Raw genomic sequence first — 17199 nt, forward strand, 5'->3', positions numbered from 1 at the left:
TATTTTGAGTCGAGAAAGAGCAAGAAAAGCATGAGAAACGAATTAGAACTCACAAAAAACATTCTGTAAAAAAGTTGAGAAATTTCAAACAAAAAAATTTCATCGAAAATTTCTTATGGAGTTGATCATCAAAAACTTTGAAAATTTCTGAAAAAAACACTTTGAAAAATATTGGTGGTTCCTGCTTTTCAAAGTTTAAGAATCGACATAAACTAGAAAAATCGTGCCACGAACTTATTTGGAGCCCGAGATAGGTCCCTAGCAATTCTATAAAAAAAAACAAAAAACAATTCCAAAACGATGGAATCGAACTCGAGACCTTCAGCTTACAAACCCTCGCCACTACCACTCGGCCACCTCACCACTGAAAACTAGAGAGTGCGCGGGGGTTGTGAACGGTGTTCACGAGAGGTTGCCAGGAGGCGATATCACAGAGGAAAGAGGGGCTTGCAATGGTTAAGAAAACTAACCGCTGTCAAAAAATGAGCAAATTCTCAACCCCTTTCTAAAACGACTTCCCTTGTAAGAATACTCACATTTCTGCACTGACATTGATCTTGAATACAGACTTGATTATTTCCACATTGTCTTTGACAACTGCCATTGTCTGGAACATACTGTTCAATGCAGTTACACCGGTCTCCCATACATGTCTCTGGTTGAGCATAATATCCCTGAAAGTTAGATTTAGATTGCGAGCTCTTGTTGTAAATAACTTACCGCTCTGCACTGACACTGGTCTTGAATACAGATTTGATTGTTTCCACACTGATTTTGACAGCCACTTCCGAATGAATCGACTGAGGGTTGCACACAATTACACTTATCAGAAACACAGGTCTCCGCTAGAACCAAATAGCCTGTTCTGCATTGGCAACGGTCTTGGATACACATTTGGTTCATTCCACATTGTCTGGTGTTGCATGGATCAATAGGTGAAATTCCGGTTTCTTGGATACAGTTGCACCGATCACCTAGACAACTTCCAGGCTGTTGGTAGTAGCCCTGAGAATGAATCTTTTTAGAAACTTTACGGAGTTTGAAAATCTTACCGGCCTACATTGGCACAAGTCCTGGATACAAATCTGATTGGTTCCACACTGAATATTCCCACAGTTTACATTTCCCATATTCGAGCATCTTCCATTAATAGCTCCTTGGTTGTTGGGACACTTGCATATTCCATCTATACACTGAGAGTTTCCTGTGCATATTGTGTTTGTTAGATCACACAGTTCTCCAGGTTCTGAGTAGGTGTTGATAGATACGCAGGTTCCGTTTTGTACGGTTTCTCCACCAGGACAAATGCATACGTTGTTGGCACAAACAGAGTTTCCAGTGCATAATATCGTTCCATCTTCACATGCACCTCCAGGAGCCGCTAAAACATAGAAAAATAATTTTTTCTAGAGTCCATCAGATTTACCCAGCTGGATAACCGATAAGGTTTCACTATTGACACACATCCCGTTGACTAGATCGTATCCAATGGGGCAGTTGATTCCAGATGCTGTAAGGAATTATTTAATTCTTCCTAATAAAAGTTTTTACACTTACCACTGACAACTCGGTTCACTTTCTTTCTACCACTGATTCCTTTGATATTTCTGGATCTCACTGGTGGATCGTATGGATAACACTCATCTACATCTGCGTCGTATTGATCCTGACACTGACAGAACGATGAAGAGCAAGTGGATCCTCCAGAGCATCCAGTAGACACTCCACACGGAGCACCAATTCGGGATTCATATCTAACACAAGTGTCTCCTTGTTTGAAGTAGTCGTCAGGACATTTGCAAATGAAGTTAGAACATGTAGAACCTCCTACACAGAATCCTTTGCGACAGGACTCGCCGGGTAGAGCAAGTGAAGAAACCACTAAAAATGGAAGAGTTGTGAGCATCCTGAACCATTTTTGTTCTTACCAGACATCCTTGGAACACATGAAAACGAAGATTGCACAAAGTTTCGACCACATTTGCATACATTTTTCAAACACTGCTTTTGACTCTCACAGTGATCGTCACGATAACAATATTCTCCGAGCTTCGCTTTTTTCTTTGGTGTGAAACGGAGAAGTTTTCGATGCACATCACTTACAAATCTCTTCTCTAAAGGATCATGCAGTTAGTTAATGGGTTAGTAGAAGAACATTCAAGCAGTTGAAAACTTGTTACTGTTAAGAAGAAGAATACTAACCTCTTGGGGATTTCACACATTTGTTTTCTTTCAGTATCAATGGTTCATTGCAAGTACAGAGACCATCGGCGCAGTGAGAATCCTTCTGACATCTTTCTCCGTATGCGCACGAAGTTCCTGGTTCAGCTGAAAAATATGCAAAATTAAATCTTCAAGTTTATAAAGATTAAACCCTTACCAAAAGTAATAGGAACACAAAATCCGTATCTAGAAATCGCGAGTCCTGGTTTACATTTGCACTCTCCTTTGACACATTGAGCTCCTGATGGACATTGGTTGGATGCCAAACACTTTGTGGCTAGAATCAAATTATTTTTTGAAGATTGAAGGTGTCAATAAATACCCTCAATCTGACTGACACACTCCTCTCCGTACAACTCAAGACCCTCCGGACAACGACAGAAACCATTAACACACGTTGAACAACTAATGCAGAAACTCAAATTATCACATGGATGCCCGGGTTTGGAAACTGAACAAAACATAAAAAATTGAAAGCCAAAAAATTAGTTAATCTTACGCTTCCATTTGTATTCGTAGTTGGGATTTGGAGTCACTTGGGGAGCTGGTTGAGGTGTTGATCCTAGTTTCATGGATATTCTAATAGGAGTTAAAGGAGCATGAGTAGTTGTAGTGGTAGTAGTTGTTTGTAACAGTGGGGTTGTTGTTGGGGTTACTGTAGTTGGAGCTACAGTAGTCGCCATACTTGTAGTAGCCGTTTTGGTTGTTGTAAAAGACTTGATCGGGTTGATAATCTTTTTGGTTTCCAACACTCTCAACTTTTCCACTATTTTTAGCCGTTGACATTTTCCTTGATACAAGGTATACTCTTCTTTACAGAAACACATTCCATGAACACATTCACTATTCCCACTGCATTCTTCACCATTCAAACAAGATGATAGGGGAGGAACAACAACTGAAACAAAACAACCCAAAGTTTACACAAAAAATCAGCACACGAACCTTTAATGCTGGCAACATTCTTCACACAAACACCATCACTCTCAAAAAAGGTTTCCGGGCAGGAGCAGTGTCCTTCTTTGCAAACTGCACCTCGTTGACAAAGTGATAGTTTATCACATTGCTCTCCGAGCTCTACTAGTTTGCTAGCTTTTTCTATTTTTCTCTCCTTGGGTTTTGCAACTCTTGGAATACACTGTGTCGACCCGAAAATTCTATATCCATCCTTGCAAATGCAAACATTCCGACGGCAGTGTGAATGAAGGATTTTGCAATGGTCATTTGTTGTACAGATATGACCAATGAGACCAGCTAAACAAGCGTAATATTTTGAAATGCACGGCACACAAAACAAAACAAAAAAACGTACAAAAACAAAAATAGTACACTTACATTTCACTTGAGATAGGGTTTCTGGTTCTGCAGGTTGCACAATGTTCGCGGAGCATTGTCCAGTAATATTGGTGAATCCTGATTTACAGGAGCAAACGTTTTCCTGGCAGAGCGCGTTTCTATCAGTACATCTATCATCACTAGTGCAAGTATGTCCCATTTGAACTAAAACTTTCAGCTTCGCTTGAAAACTTCGTTCGAATTTCGTTTAGCTTACCGTAACTTCTACATCTTCCATTAACTGAGAAAAGTCCTTCTGGACAGGAACACTTTCCAGAAGAACACGTTAGTCCTTCCCCACAATCGTCTCTGTTTGAACATGGACTTCCTTCAACGCCGATATTTTTCTTTACGCAGATATTATGCATTTGCTTATAGTCTGGTTGACATTGACAGACACCTTTGATACAAACAGACTGGCCAGTACAAATATCTTCAGGATTGCACAGGTATCCAGGAGTCACTGTAATTCCAGCCATTACTGTTAGGATTTGGACATCTAGAGATAAATTACTTACCTGTTTTTCGGAGAACACAGACATTCAGGCTTGCAGCATGACCAGGTGGACATTGACAACTGTTATCAGTGCATGTCGAGTTTCCAAGACACTGATCTTCCAAACTGCATGATCTTCCAATCTTCACTTTTTTTCTCTGCACGCACATTTTCTCTCGAATCATCATTTCGTTCACACAAGTACATCTATTAGACTTGCAAACCGAAAATCCGGTGCACGTGATGCTCTCAGAACAGTGCTCACCAGGAGCCGCGATTTGTTGAAGAACACATTTCTTATCAACGGCATTCATGTTCAGTGGACATTCACATCTTCCACGAGCGCAGTAGGATCCTCCAGCACAACGGGAAGTCACTTCGGTACAAAGATCACCCGGATAAACAAATGTGAAAGCTTTGCAAATCTGAAAATAAAGTTTTTTGAGATTCAGAAATTCGGTTTTTGAAGCTCACCCCATTGATAGCATTCTCGCCTCTGGGACAAGCACATTTCCTAGAATCTGTGTTACAATAGCTTCCACCATTGCATACGATTCCTTTTCCGCAGGTGTCTCCAGGTTTCGCTGAAAATTTCTCAGTTAGTTGGATTTTGAAACTCTCCCAAACCTGAAACTGGCTCTACACAAATCTTATTGATATCAACTTTTCCATCAGTGCAAGCACATTTCCCATTAATACAGACTGAATTGCCAACACACATTTCTCCCATAGTGCATCCGTAGCCTGGATGAGCCTTCAGCCGTTCTCGGCACTCTCCACCGATGACCATTTGAGATGCTTTGATGCATTCGCATTTATGAGTTTCCTCACTACAGTAACTATTCTCCACACATTCTTCTCCATTTCTACAAGACGTTCCTGGTCTTGCTGAAAAGAAAATTCCAGACTTTTTTTTTCAAAAAATCAAAGATTCAGGTTACCTGCTACTTGCTCAATGCAGACTCCGTTCCTTGGCGTTTTTCCCAACGGACAGACACAGATTCCAGCTACGCAAACTGATCCACCATCACATGTGACTCCAACTCGGACACATGCACTTCCAATCGGTACTAAAATTTTTCAATAACTTTGGATTATTAATTTGGCCACAAACCAGAGTTAGCTTCATCATCATCATCAATGTTATTATCATCATTTGTTAGTAGCTGGGGTGAGTTACGTGACTTTGCTTGACTTGCAAATCTCAGTCGGATTTTGCGGATGTTATTTAGTGCAGTGTTATAGGCAAGGGCAGCTGGAGGTGATTAGTTGGTTAATTGGGTGTTGGGTTAGTGGATGAAAAGACAAAAAATACATACCTGCACGATTCTGCTGACAATAACCATTGACCAGTGCCTGGTTGCTTGGACAAGTACATTTTCCATTGTAGCACACTGATCCTTTTGTACATTTTTCGTTGTTTTGGCAACTTCCATTTGGGTCACTTTCAACTGAAAAATAGATTCTTGAAATGTTAAATTTCATAATTGAAACTTACTAGCTCGGCACTGGCTATCCATAACGTAGAATCCAGGTGGACATTGACAAGTTCCACTCTGGCAGAAGCTTCCAAAGTTGCATTGAGCATTTGCGGAGCACGGTTGACCGATAGAGACTTGTTTAACACAACGACCAGCCACTTCAACCAGGCCAGATGGACAACCTAAAACACAAAGGTTTATAAAAATCATCATAGTTATCAAGTCTACCTTCAACACAAATTTCCTTATCAATAACTCGCTTGATTCCAGAACAAGATTGTGAGCATTTCAATCCATCGAACACCAACCCATTTGGACAACGACAAGTGTTCTTGTCGCATACCAATCCACCAAAAACGGCTTGACATTGAGAGGAGTAGATACAATCTTGTCCGGGTTGTTTTTCTAAACGTTCCACATAGAATTAAGCGCTTGAATTAAATTCCCTCACCTGGAAGGCATTCTCCAGTGACTCCAGAATAGACTTGTTTATCCGGACAATTTCTGCCACAGGTTCCATCAGCGGCCACTGGTAAATTGGGAGGACAAGTACAGGTTTGCATAAAACAAGTGGCATCCGGATAAGCCCCAGAACATTGTAGATTGTGGGAGCATCCTTTTCCTCCGGGTGGAATGACTTCTCTGCATTCTCCAATCTCACTAATGAAAATGTGTCCTCGTTCTTTGCAGTCGTTGTTGACAAATGTGCACCCGTTGCTGCTTTTTTTCATTCCATAAACACATTCACATCTGAAGAAATGCAAAAAGATGTCCCTAGTTCGTTTGAAAGTTACCTCATCTTCAAGCAATATGCTCCTGGCTCCAAAGCAGAGCACTGTTGAGAGTACTGACATGGCTCTCCAGGTTGTTGAACTGTCATACATACTCCAGCTTCACGAATGTACGTCTGACCAGTAGGACATGCGACGGAAGATTGGAGAGCTAAAATCGAATGGTTGAAAAATTATCTTTGCAAATAATAAATCAAGATGAAGCTCTTCTTTTCTACTTTCTTTGCCCTCCCAAAAAATTTGCGCGAAGATTTGATCTACTATAAAATTTGAATTTGGCACTTCTAAATTACAGTTTGAAAGAGTTTTTTTTCAATTTTTTAAAGAAAAAAATTAGGAAATGAAAATGTTAAAACAGTAAAATGGTTTCCATACCTGTGGAAGTGGCAATACAAGTTGTACCAGTGTTCAGTGCGCCTTTCACGCATTTACACACAGAATCGCAGATGGCAAGGGGATAACCGGCACATTGGTTGTCATAGGAGCATGTGAGATCTAAAATTTTATTGGAATGGTACACATTATATGGTTAATGTTACCTGGACCAATTTGGTAAGCTCTCGGACCATCGTAATTCCTTCTTCTATAAAAGTTTCCTCGGAACTCAGAACGATTGATTGTCCGGTGATCAGCCATAATTTCATTTTGCAGCATTATTTCTGGAATTTCAGAAATAAGCGATTTCCAAATTCAGTACAATACCTGGTAAAATCCATAATATCAGAACTAAGCGCATCTTGGAAAAATTCAGAGGTTCAAAAAGCGCCTCTTCTCAAAAATAAAAAGAAAAGAGCTGATAGCAAAACGATGGACGAAAGAATAAACGAGAATCATATGACAAGAGTGCTAGAGTTAAATTTTTCATTTTTCTTATGATTGATGGACGTGGTCCATGGCAGCCACGCATGACTCATAACCAACCTAAAGCGCCTGTTCTCACTTTTCGTCTTCTTGTCACCACTATACTTCATCATAACTTTCCGACACTAGCCTTTGGATTCAACATACCATTTCGAATAGGTGGGTGATGAGCAGCATGCTCGTTTGATACACAGGTTTGTTGAATAGCAACGAGACCAACTGGGCACACGCAATTCCGGTGAACATCACAATTAGCACCTGGGAAGCCTTTGTTGCATTGAATCGTGTCTTCACACCCGTGTTGGCCAGGGTAGATTACTGTAATTAGTAGTTAATGATTGCTGGCGAGTGAACGGTTGAGTAACTTGTGCATTTTGGGAGATTTGGTTTCTCGCATTGTACTAAATGAGATATTGTCATTTACGGTAGGAACTGTAGTAAAAGGACTCTGATAGCATTGTTCCGTGTTCGCTCTGACAGAAGCTATACTTGAACTTCAAGCTCAATCATCTCGGCTCTTTCAAAAGATATGAAATTAATGTTCACTGATAAATTATTTATAATGATATTAGCAATACTTTATCAGCTCACAGATTTTTTATATCGCTTATTGGAACCGTGATAATTGCGCTCAAAGTGGAAGCCTATGGGATATGGTAGTTTTTACAAAATGGAACTTTTTCTATGGAGGAGTTTCTGAAAAATTTATTTTGGATTTTATGGAAAATGTTTCATTTGTGTTCTTAATTGAAAGTTATTAATTTTATCCTCCTGAGTGAGAAACGAACATTCTCATATCAATAATCATTTCACTAAAATTTTTTTCGTTCAACGTTACTTTATTGCTGGTTTCGTAAATTTTTAAATTTTTGTAACTTTTTTAAATTTTTGTAACTCCAAAACGACTTTAACTTCATAAAGTCAACATTTTCTGTTTCTGTTGCCTGTCACCCTGATTAGGATTCATTTGTCAACAGATTATCCCTGTCCGCCATCATCAGTTTACTTATTTGGCTACTTGAATTTGACCGTGAAAAGAGAGATAGATGAGCCGTCGTCTTCCTTTTGGCCTTACCCGGTTTGCATTGACTGCCGACATCAACATGAGTGCTCAGGCACATACAAATCGAGAACGAAGAGCAAAACTCGCCGGGTCCGTGGCAATCGCCACCGCCACGGCATTGTTGTTTGAGTGTTTTACCTAAAATGAGAAAAAAGATGAGGGGCGAAGCAAAAAAGGAAATAAAACTATGAAAAAAAGAAGAGAGCAGGAGGTGAAGAAGATGAAGAAAGACGAAGATGGAGGAGAAAAGAAAAGGGGATGGGATGAAAATGGAGAATATAAATGTATTTTGGATGAGAGAGTGAGTCTCCTTCCTATATTTTTTTTTCATTCTCATTTTCTTCTCAAGTGTTTTGAAAATCTGACCTAACGAGGGAGAGTCAGCTCGTTTTCCCCTCTCTTCTCTTTTTATATCCGTTTTGCTTTTTCCTCTTACTCCGTTGTTGTTTTCATTCAACCACTTACTTTTTTCGGTGACACAGGCTCCATCAATGGCTTTGTAGAAGCCGGCACACATACAAATTTCATCGATGCACTCGGCATTGTCTGGAACACAGCGTCGTTTTTCATTCGTGAGACAAGGTTGGCCAATCAAGCCGCTTGTCTTTTTGACGGCATGCACTTCGTTCGTTATTATGGCTGAAAATATCATAAATTGCTTCAGTTATACTTTGTGAGTCGTGTAGCTTCCCCTAGACGTTTCTCAGATCGAAAAGAAAGTTAACAATTTATTTTTTTATGGCACTCACCTGTAATAGAATAAAATAGTAGCAGTCGAATCGTCATGATGTTTTTGGTACAACTGTCGGACTGTCGACCATCCGAATACCGCATCGTTTGTGTCTTTTGTGCCGCGCGGGGGGATCGGGCCTCCCTTCAATTGGTGCTGTTTTCTTTTCCGCTCTCCAGATTTGGCGTTATGTCGAAGAAGCGTTGTCAGTAGGCGAGACGGTTCTGTTTGATCACCTGAAATAATAACAACCCTGAGCACCCCCCACTCTGTGTCCATCAGCATTTCGCCGCAGAAGCTACTGGTCTAACCGATGACCAGTACTTTTGTCTGTGTGTATGATGGGGCGAAAATTGTAATGGCTGGCTCAGGGGTTGTCATTGTTGAATCAAGTCTAAAAATAGATGGATGTGTTTCAACATGTCGGCATTGTTCAGCAAAAAAAAACACTGTAGGATTACAGTATCCGTCATGGATATGTTTGAAAATGCAGAAGGGTTGTATTAGAAAGCTTGGAAAAATTAGTTTAATCAGAACAATTGTAGAATTTGCTTCAATGTCAACTTATGTTCAAAAGAAAAATGTATTTCCTTTAGTAGAAGCCCACCCAAGCCGTCAATTTCGAGCTCAATCATCTCTATGTGTGTTAAATCTATCCAAATTTTGTCAACTGATAAAAAATTTTTCATATTTATATTTATACCAATACTTTATCAGTTCACAAAATTTTAATATCTTTCGTAGGAACTGAGATAATTAAGCTCAAATTCACGGAAGGGTGGACTTATATTAGCGCAGGGCAAATGCTGTTGCTCAAAATTACTTTCAAGAACGTTGTAATTGAAAAATGTCTCCAATAATTTTGACAGTATTCCTAAGAACTTGCGAAAATTCGTTCAAACTGAATTCTAAATTTTTTGCTGCACCTCCCGTACAAAATTAAATTTTGATGAAGATTATGTGGACAGAAAAATTGCAAATTTGTCAAACAAAAACATTCGAAAATTGACACTTACTTGAACTTTGTTCAGAAGGTTTCAAAAAAATGAACCCTATAATTAACCATTCTTGAATTTTACAACTAAAAAAGGGAAAAGGGGTTTGTGACACTTACTGACAGGGGAAGTACCCAAAGTGAAATTTCGCTTTTTCTTAGATGTTGGTGGCAAAAAATGTCCCGTCGCTGGACTAGCACAAAACGGATAATATAAGGTGCCCTTAGGCAGATTGAGCAGAATGGTAAAACTTTTTGTGATTTTTCCGAAAAAGTGGGTCAAATCTATTCAAAAAATAAATTACTATAGATTGAAGATGAAACGACATACTAAACTGTATTTTGTAGCACGGATTACAGGCTACAAAAAACTTCATTACACCTTTATTCTATCTCTGCAAAGAATTTTACTATGATAGGAAATGTCCGATTGGTCCGATCGTATGAAATCAAAAAATGTCGATTTTCGAAAAAACACCTTTGGGAGACCATGTCTATCCGATTCCTTTTATGTCATAATGCACAACTGTAGTCTCAATTATATAGCTCACCGTTCATTTAAGAGAGATTTTTGAAAAAATAATTTTTTAAAGTCAATTCCATGTACCCCTATACATGGTATTTTTTAACATGTGAATTTTTTTTCGACAATGTTGACTTCTTGATCACGGTTTGAACATTTTCTGTCAAAAAATAACTAAACCAACTGAACATTTCATTCTCCGAGCGTTTATGTTGTATATGGAAAAATGCGTTTAAAAAATATCATGTGGGTACATGGAATTGACTTTAAAAATATTATTTTTTTCAAAAATCTCTCTTAAATGAACGGTGAGCTATATATTTGAGACTACAGTTGTGCATTATGACATAAAAGGAATCGGATAGACATGGTCTCCCAAAGGTGTTTTTTCGAAAATCGACATCTTTTGATTTCATACGATCGGACCATTCGGACATTTCCTATCATAGTAAATTTCTTTGCAGAGATAGAATAAAGATGTAATTAGATTTTTTGTAGCCTGTAATCTGTTCTACAAAAGACAGTTTAGTATATTTTTCTACCTTCAATCTGTACAAGGTTATGATTTTTTGAATGGACTTGACCCACTTTTTTGGAAAAATCACAAAAAGTTTTGCCATTCTGCTCAACCTGCCTATGGGCACCTTATATTATCCGTTTTGTGCTAGTCCAGCGACGAGACATTTTTTGCCACCAACATCTAAGAAAAAGCGAAATTTCACTTCGGGTACTTCCCCTGTGAGACGAAGAATGCGAGACTTTCAAATTCAGCTCACAACTTTTGAACTATTAGTGAACCCCTATTGGGAATGAGCACTTTCATCAAATCGTCATTTTCCACATTTTTCATTGAGAGATATACTGAATAAAATCTTGCTCAACCCTTCAAATTTCAAATGCAAAATTTGTTTTAAATTCGATATAATTATCTCGTTTTCTTCATTTTTCCCAACCAGTATCCCATTCTCTTGTATTAATCTTCAAGGATTCCTCTGCCACTTAATCACGTCATCCAATACTAACACAAAGGTTTGCACATGCACCTGTTTGATGAGCCTAGCAAACGCAATAACCGGCAGAGGTGTTACGTAATCTAGTCCCGGTTGAGGGACCATTGCGAGCTACTCGGACCGTTTACTTTTATTACCACTCCTCTCGCTCAACCATTTCTGCGTTTATGTTCTGGCGAGTTCGTTTGTGGTTCTGGTTTTGTCCTAAGTTAGTCACCGTTTTTTTGTTTACAATTACCAATACAAGCGCATATATACTTGTTAAAGTTTACTGTGCAGTTACTGCCATAAATGCTCTAATAGAAACTCACCCTATACATTAACTTTAAGCTTAATTATCACGGTTCTTTCAAAAGATATCAAAAAGTGGTCAATTGACAAAATGTTTATCATAATATCATCAACATTTTTTCAGTTGGTCAATATTTTATATGTTTCATGGCAACAAGATAATTGAGCTCAAAATGCACGTATAGAGTGGATTGCTATTAGAACATTTACGGTATTTTACATTTTTTTCGATTTTTCCTCAAAAAATCACATGTTTCGTCTTGAACTGGTTCACATTTCCCACAACAATTCCCAACAAAAACGAGACGCCCCATCGGTGTTAATGTACATCAATTGTGGTGTGGTGTCTCGGTTTTTCCCACCCACTCGGGGTGGATTATAAGAGAGACGTCTCGCCGGGACGACCCAAATGAATTTTTCACCGAAAAAAAATTATGTTAGCATTTGCCTTTTGTTCTTCCTTCCTCTTTTGCTTCCCATTTTAAATGTATATCTTTGAAAAAGGTACTGGACTTGCAAAACAATATTATTTGTGAGTCACTAGTAGTAAGAAGGGACCACCACATATAAACAACACAGTGAAGTCCTGACAACAGAACAAGTACGAAGAAAGAGAGACCTCTTCTTTTCTGTGTTAGCTCTCTGTGATGTTATTAGATTTGTAGGGTGTCAAAAGTTTCACTAAATTGGGACGTGTTTCAAGCGTAGAACAATTTGTACACGGCTGGTGTAACTTTGTAAAACCCATTGTTTGTTCAGTTAAAAAAACAAATGCATCTGAAAATGATGAATTCTGTATAAGGAAGTTTATATATTCACAATTTCATCGTTGAATATACCATATTTTCTTTAATAGAAGCCCACCCAACCCTTTAAATTTGAGCTCATTTATCTCGACTCCTTTGCAAGGTATCAAAGTTTTGTTAACTCATAAAATCTTTGTTGTAACATGATAAATAATTTATCAGTTGACAAATTTTTATATCTTTTACAGAAATCGAGATAATTGAACTCGATGTTGAAAGTTTGTGTGGGCTTCCATTAGAGGAAGTATGCCATTAAATTTAAGTTATGATCACCATATTTTTCTACAACGTTTTTTTTTTCTTTTCTCAATTCTCTGTTTATTATGATGACTGGGTTCTGCACCTCTTCAAAAAACTGCTCAATCATTTTTTACCTTTCATATAGTGTTTGCCTAAACCGTACCCTTTATACCAACACCTCCAACCACAAACATGATAAAAGAGAATGACGGACCCGACCCCGATGGAGTCATCGTTGAGATGTTTGTATAACCTACTTGCTCTGTCCCTTTTTTATCGATCCTTCTCAATATTACACCACCTAGTCTCGTGGGTGTGCGTGTGTGGACCACCACACACAGGAACTTTTTTCTCTTTTTTTCTACCCACTCCTGACATGCGGTAAAATCACTGGCCAGTACTCTCGAGACAGGTGTTCTTGTCATTCGGTGTCGTTTGTCCCATCCGACAACATTTGATGTGTTTTTGTGCTCGTTGTCGAGTCGTCTGTTTTATTCGTTTCCCTTTTTTTCGAGAAGTCGACACCTAATTATCTTAAAGCAGCTTGTTATGTTATTGAGAGAAATATCCGGGTTGTTTTTTATTGAAATTTTTAGCAGCGACGATGATTCAGTAGGCTCCATTTAGTATGTTAATTTTTCTTGTGAATAACAAACTAGTTACAAACGAGCTCTTGCATTTTTTTAATCCCATAATATTTTGTTTCCACCATCTGAAGGATATAAAAGCCATTCCGAGAAACATCTCACATCCGCTTGATTGAAACTTTTCTCGATTGATAAATGTTATAAACAGAAAGTGAAAAGATTTGCGTTGTAAATCCAGAAAATCACCTCAATCCGATCAAATCATGTTGTAGCTGTGTCTTCTTTCTCATCGCCTTTGGGTCCGGACGAGGGCACATGCCTCACACTAATGTTATTTTTCCACCAATCTATAAACATATCCCATCATTCTTCCCTGCCTCGGATCCTTCTCATCCTCTTCATTTTTCTCATATCTTTTCGATGGCGCCCTCGCAGTTTTCCCTTCTTTTCTTTTTTTTTCTTGCTCTCTTCTTCTTTTTTTCACCATTTCTTTTCTGATTATCACAAAACTTCTTGCTGGTCAGCTGTTTTGTGTGTCTCGGTGCCGAGCCCAAGTCAGCAGCAGCATCACCGCTGTTTCGGTTGTGTCGTCTTACCCATCCACACCGCATCTATTGTTCATATCTCTAATCCTTCGGTCGGGAAGGAGGTCCGTTGCTGATGCGTCGGGAAGGGGAGGCCCCACGAAGGTTTACACACACTAGCCCTCATATATTTCACTTCGGTAATTCGTTTTCTTTCGATGACACCGCTTTTTGCACGGCCCATCGTTTTTTATTTCGCGATATTTTATCACTAAATGCTTAGTTTGCAGGCTTGAAATTTGAAATTAAGCCAATTATGGCGTGAACAGTACTAAGTATTACTACTAGTAGAACGAAAAATAACAAAACTCGTGAGACGAGTCGTAAACAAATTTTTATGGACCACTTGTTCTCATTCTCATACTCATGAAAATTCCACTTTCGTCTTTTTTTCTTAAAATCAGTGCCTATTTTTGGTTGTTGCAATTTGAACATTTATCAAAAAACGTATGCGTCCAAACCAACTCATAACTTTGACTGAATGCCCATATCCCATCTGGACGACCCAAACAACTCCCCGGAGGTTCATTTACGAGAACGACCCTTAGAAAACGAAACAACTCTTTCTCAGATTTTTTGAAGAGCCCAATTGGCTCATAGTAGAAAACGAGAGGAAAAACGAGGACCTATTAGACGGGTTCTTTTTTCTCTGGACCCGTCCACTGCCGTCCCGTGCCCTCGCTTCCTAAACGAAGCCAATGAAACTGGCGAAACGTTTTGTGACTTTTTCCTTTTTTCTGAGTATCTGTCACTCTTTTTTGAACATGATTCTTCATTTCCATTCAATTCACACTCTCATTTTTAAGGCTTGAATTCTATATCAAAGTTGTGTAGTCCGAAAAAATTCAGCGCCACAAATTTGAACCATCTGGGTTTTTTTCTTTTCTCTCAAAAAATTAAAACAATTAGTCAATAGTTTTGATTAATAGCTTATCCTTTAACTATCCAATTATTCATTTGAATCAGTGGTTCGTCCGAAACATCTGGAGCTTATTGTGTTTTGATTTGTGTTCTTTAGTTTTCTCGCTTTCTGTTTCTCCCCTCCCACCTTTGTCATAATCATATGACAAATCGCCTCTCACTTAGATTTTTATACTTTTCACATGTTTTCTAAATCTAGAGCCAAAATCAAAATCAAGAGGGATGGGTAGTGGTCAGAGCATGAACCACAACCCAGGCGACATGATGGACCATCACCAGTACCCGGACATGAACATGATCTTCAAAGGAATTCCAAAGATGATTCAGGTAAATTTATCATTTTCTGCTTTTCCTCAAATTATTTTCATTTCAGGTGGCCGACGACATGCACAGAATGACGGACTATATAATGGATCTTCGTAATTTGACGATCGCAGTTCTCGGTATTTCTGTCATCGGTCTCATCTGCTTTCTTATTTTGAAGATAGTTCACAATAAGTCCTCCAAAAGAAAGAGACGCTCACGACAGGTGACTCTGAACAGAAAAGAGATGGAGGGTAATTAAAAAAGTCATGTTTTATAGATCGAAGAAGGATACCCGCCAGCCGCTCCAAGATACTACTACTCCTCGCAGTACGCTCCAGAACCATGGGATCGACCAAAGCACACCTACAGGTTGGTAGGAATTTTGAAAATGGATAACTGACAAAAATATTATATAAAATGTCTAGGAGAGAGCATGAAGATCATATTGATTGTTCCAGCCCATCTATCGAAGAGAAAAAACAGTTGGAGTGCAGAAACAGCAGTCCGGAATTCAAGGGAAACGGTTCAGTCAACTACAAGGTACGTGAATGTGAACTTAGATTGCGGTAGATTGTGAACTAAAAGAAACTGAGAAAATACGGAATCAAAAAAGTTTGGGGCAAAATATTATAGTCCTTTTTAAAATTTTCATTAAAAAAACAGTTTCAAACCTTGTGAACTAATTCTCAAAATCTTATGAGGTTTGAGTCTCAAAATCTCAGAATCTGAGAATCTCATGAATATAAGAAGGCTCGACACCTTGACCATCCATTCTTCATCAGTCGAAATGAGAGAGTGTAACTATTTTTCGAAATGTGTGATTGATGGTGTTCACTCATATACTCCCCCCTCCATCATTCACATTATTCAAATTCCAATCATCGAGTTGCCAAATCATTTTGTCATACACAAAGTTCTATTAAATCATGACAGATTTCTAATAAATTCAAATTATCATCAATTCATTTATTGATACAAAGCAAAAACAAGAGCAAAGTTGAGAGAGCAGAGGATAAAAAAGAAATTGGCGTAACTTAGATAAGAATACAATGAGACAAAAATCATGGCATAAAATAAAAGGGTTTCGAAGTGATTTTCAAATTCTGTGAATTTTTCGAAAATCGGTGAGCAATTCATGACGAATCAACATATGGCAGATCACCGACCACTAACTTGACGGGATCAAGTACTCTCTGGAAATGAGTTACTGTTTTTTAACAACTGATACGAGCAAACATAAATCTAGGGGAAGGAGAATGGAACGAAAAAAAATGGTTGGGAAAAAAGCGGAATGAATGGTCTCAGCCTGGATGGAGGAGATGATGGGGGGAGGTTTATATGGTTAGGCGGGTCAAAAATACTTATCACATTGGCAACAAATGGGTAGTAAGTACAAAAAATTTCAAGGACAACAAAGCTGACAAATTGACCACAAGGGAGAATCAAAAGTAGTTCTCCGAGTCAATTATTACCTTTGGCACGCTGGCGGTTGTTGCTGCTCGATGAGACATGTCGTTACCCAATGATGTCTTCTTTTCGATTTCAGGTGAAATTTCCGATGATTCATTGGTGTATGGCTGAAAAATGTGAAATTGAAAAACTGTTATAATATTCAGAGACAAAATTTTTAAAAGTATAATTTTACAAATCCGTTTCTAAGATTCTGGAACTTTCATGTTTTAAATTTGAAAATATTAAGGTGATGTGATTTTTAAGATTTCCATTTTTTGTGATTCAGAAATTTTAAGTTCATGAGACTCTAAGGTTTTGAGGCTCCGAATGTGAGAAATATCGAGATTCTGATAGTGTAAAATATTTAGAAACTGAAATCCTAAGATTATTCAGGTTCTGAGTTTTTGAAAGGTTCTCAGATTCATAGTTTTTGGAGCTCTGAAATTCAAAAATTTAAAAATTTAAAAATTTCGGGATTTCGAAATTCTGAGGAAATTTTAAATCT

At 38.3% G+C, this 17199-nt stretch overlaps 3 protein-coding genes across 3 annotated transcripts in view; 1 reads left to right on the forward strand and 2 right to left on the reverse strand.

Annotated features, from left to right (window-relative positions):
- Positions 1 to 9361, reverse strand: part of CBG16715 — a gene marked incomplete at both ends in the record, with an annotated part of 13519 nt that extends 4158 nt beyond the window's left edge. The window contains 28 exon segments of the mRNA XM_002645009.1: positions 537 to 674; positions 721 to 1005; positions 1053 to 1381; positions 1427 to 1510; positions 1558 to 1881; positions 1929 to 2114; positions 2203 to 2328; positions 2381 to 2500; positions 2723 to 3121; positions 3169 to 3477; positions 3559 to 3723; positions 3776 to 4057; positions 4077 to 4479; positions 4529 to 4638; positions 4682 to 4942; positions 4996 to 5124; positions 5169 to 5309; positions 5374 to 5505; positions 5553 to 5717; positions 5764 to 5940; positions 5987 to 6285; positions 6330 to 6477; positions 6702 to 6821; positions 6866 to 6985; positions 7335 to 7505; positions 8263 to 8388; positions 8716 to 8889; positions 9292 to 9361. Coding sequence (XP_002645055.1) covers positions 537 to 674; positions 721 to 1005; positions 1053 to 1381; positions 1427 to 1510; positions 1558 to 1881; positions 1929 to 2114; positions 2203 to 2328; positions 2381 to 2500; positions 2723 to 3121; positions 3169 to 3477; positions 3559 to 3723; positions 3776 to 4057; positions 4077 to 4479; positions 4529 to 4638; positions 4682 to 4942; positions 4996 to 5124; positions 5169 to 5309; positions 5374 to 5505; positions 5553 to 5717; positions 5764 to 5940; positions 5987 to 6285; positions 6330 to 6477; positions 6702 to 6821; positions 6866 to 6985; positions 7335 to 7505; positions 8263 to 8388; positions 8716 to 8889; positions 9292 to 9361 — 5493 coding nt within the window.
- Positions 9362 to 15158: 5797 nt separating this feature from the next.
- CBG16716 overlaps positions 15159 to 17199 on the forward strand; it is a gene marked incomplete at both ends in the record, with an annotated part of 3787 nt that continues 1746 nt past the window's right edge. The window contains 4 exons of the mRNA XM_045239982.1: positions 15159 to 15263; positions 15310 to 15465; positions 15520 to 15611; positions 15668 to 15782. Of these exons, the coding sequence (XP_045096045.1) occupies positions 15159 to 15263; positions 15310 to 15465; positions 15520 to 15611; positions 15668 to 15782 (468 nt within the window). The remainder of the gene's footprint in view (positions 15264 to 15309; positions 15466 to 15519; positions 15612 to 15667; positions 15783 to 17199) is intronic.
- Positions 16376 to 16825, reverse strand: CBG16717 (the record flags this gene model as incomplete). The annotated part of the gene is made up of 2 exons (XM_002645011.1): positions 16376 to 16435; positions 16715 to 16825. Coding segments are annotated over 2 exons (171 nt in total), but the record flags the coding sequence as incomplete, so codon positions are not given.

The sequence above is a fragment of the Caenorhabditis briggsae genome (assembly GCF_000004555.2).
Source record: "Caenorhabditis briggsae complete genome, chrX, whole genome shotgun sequence".
NCBI lineage: Eukaryota > Metazoa > Nematoda > Chromadorea > Rhabditida > Rhabditidae > Caenorhabditis > Caenorhabditis briggsae.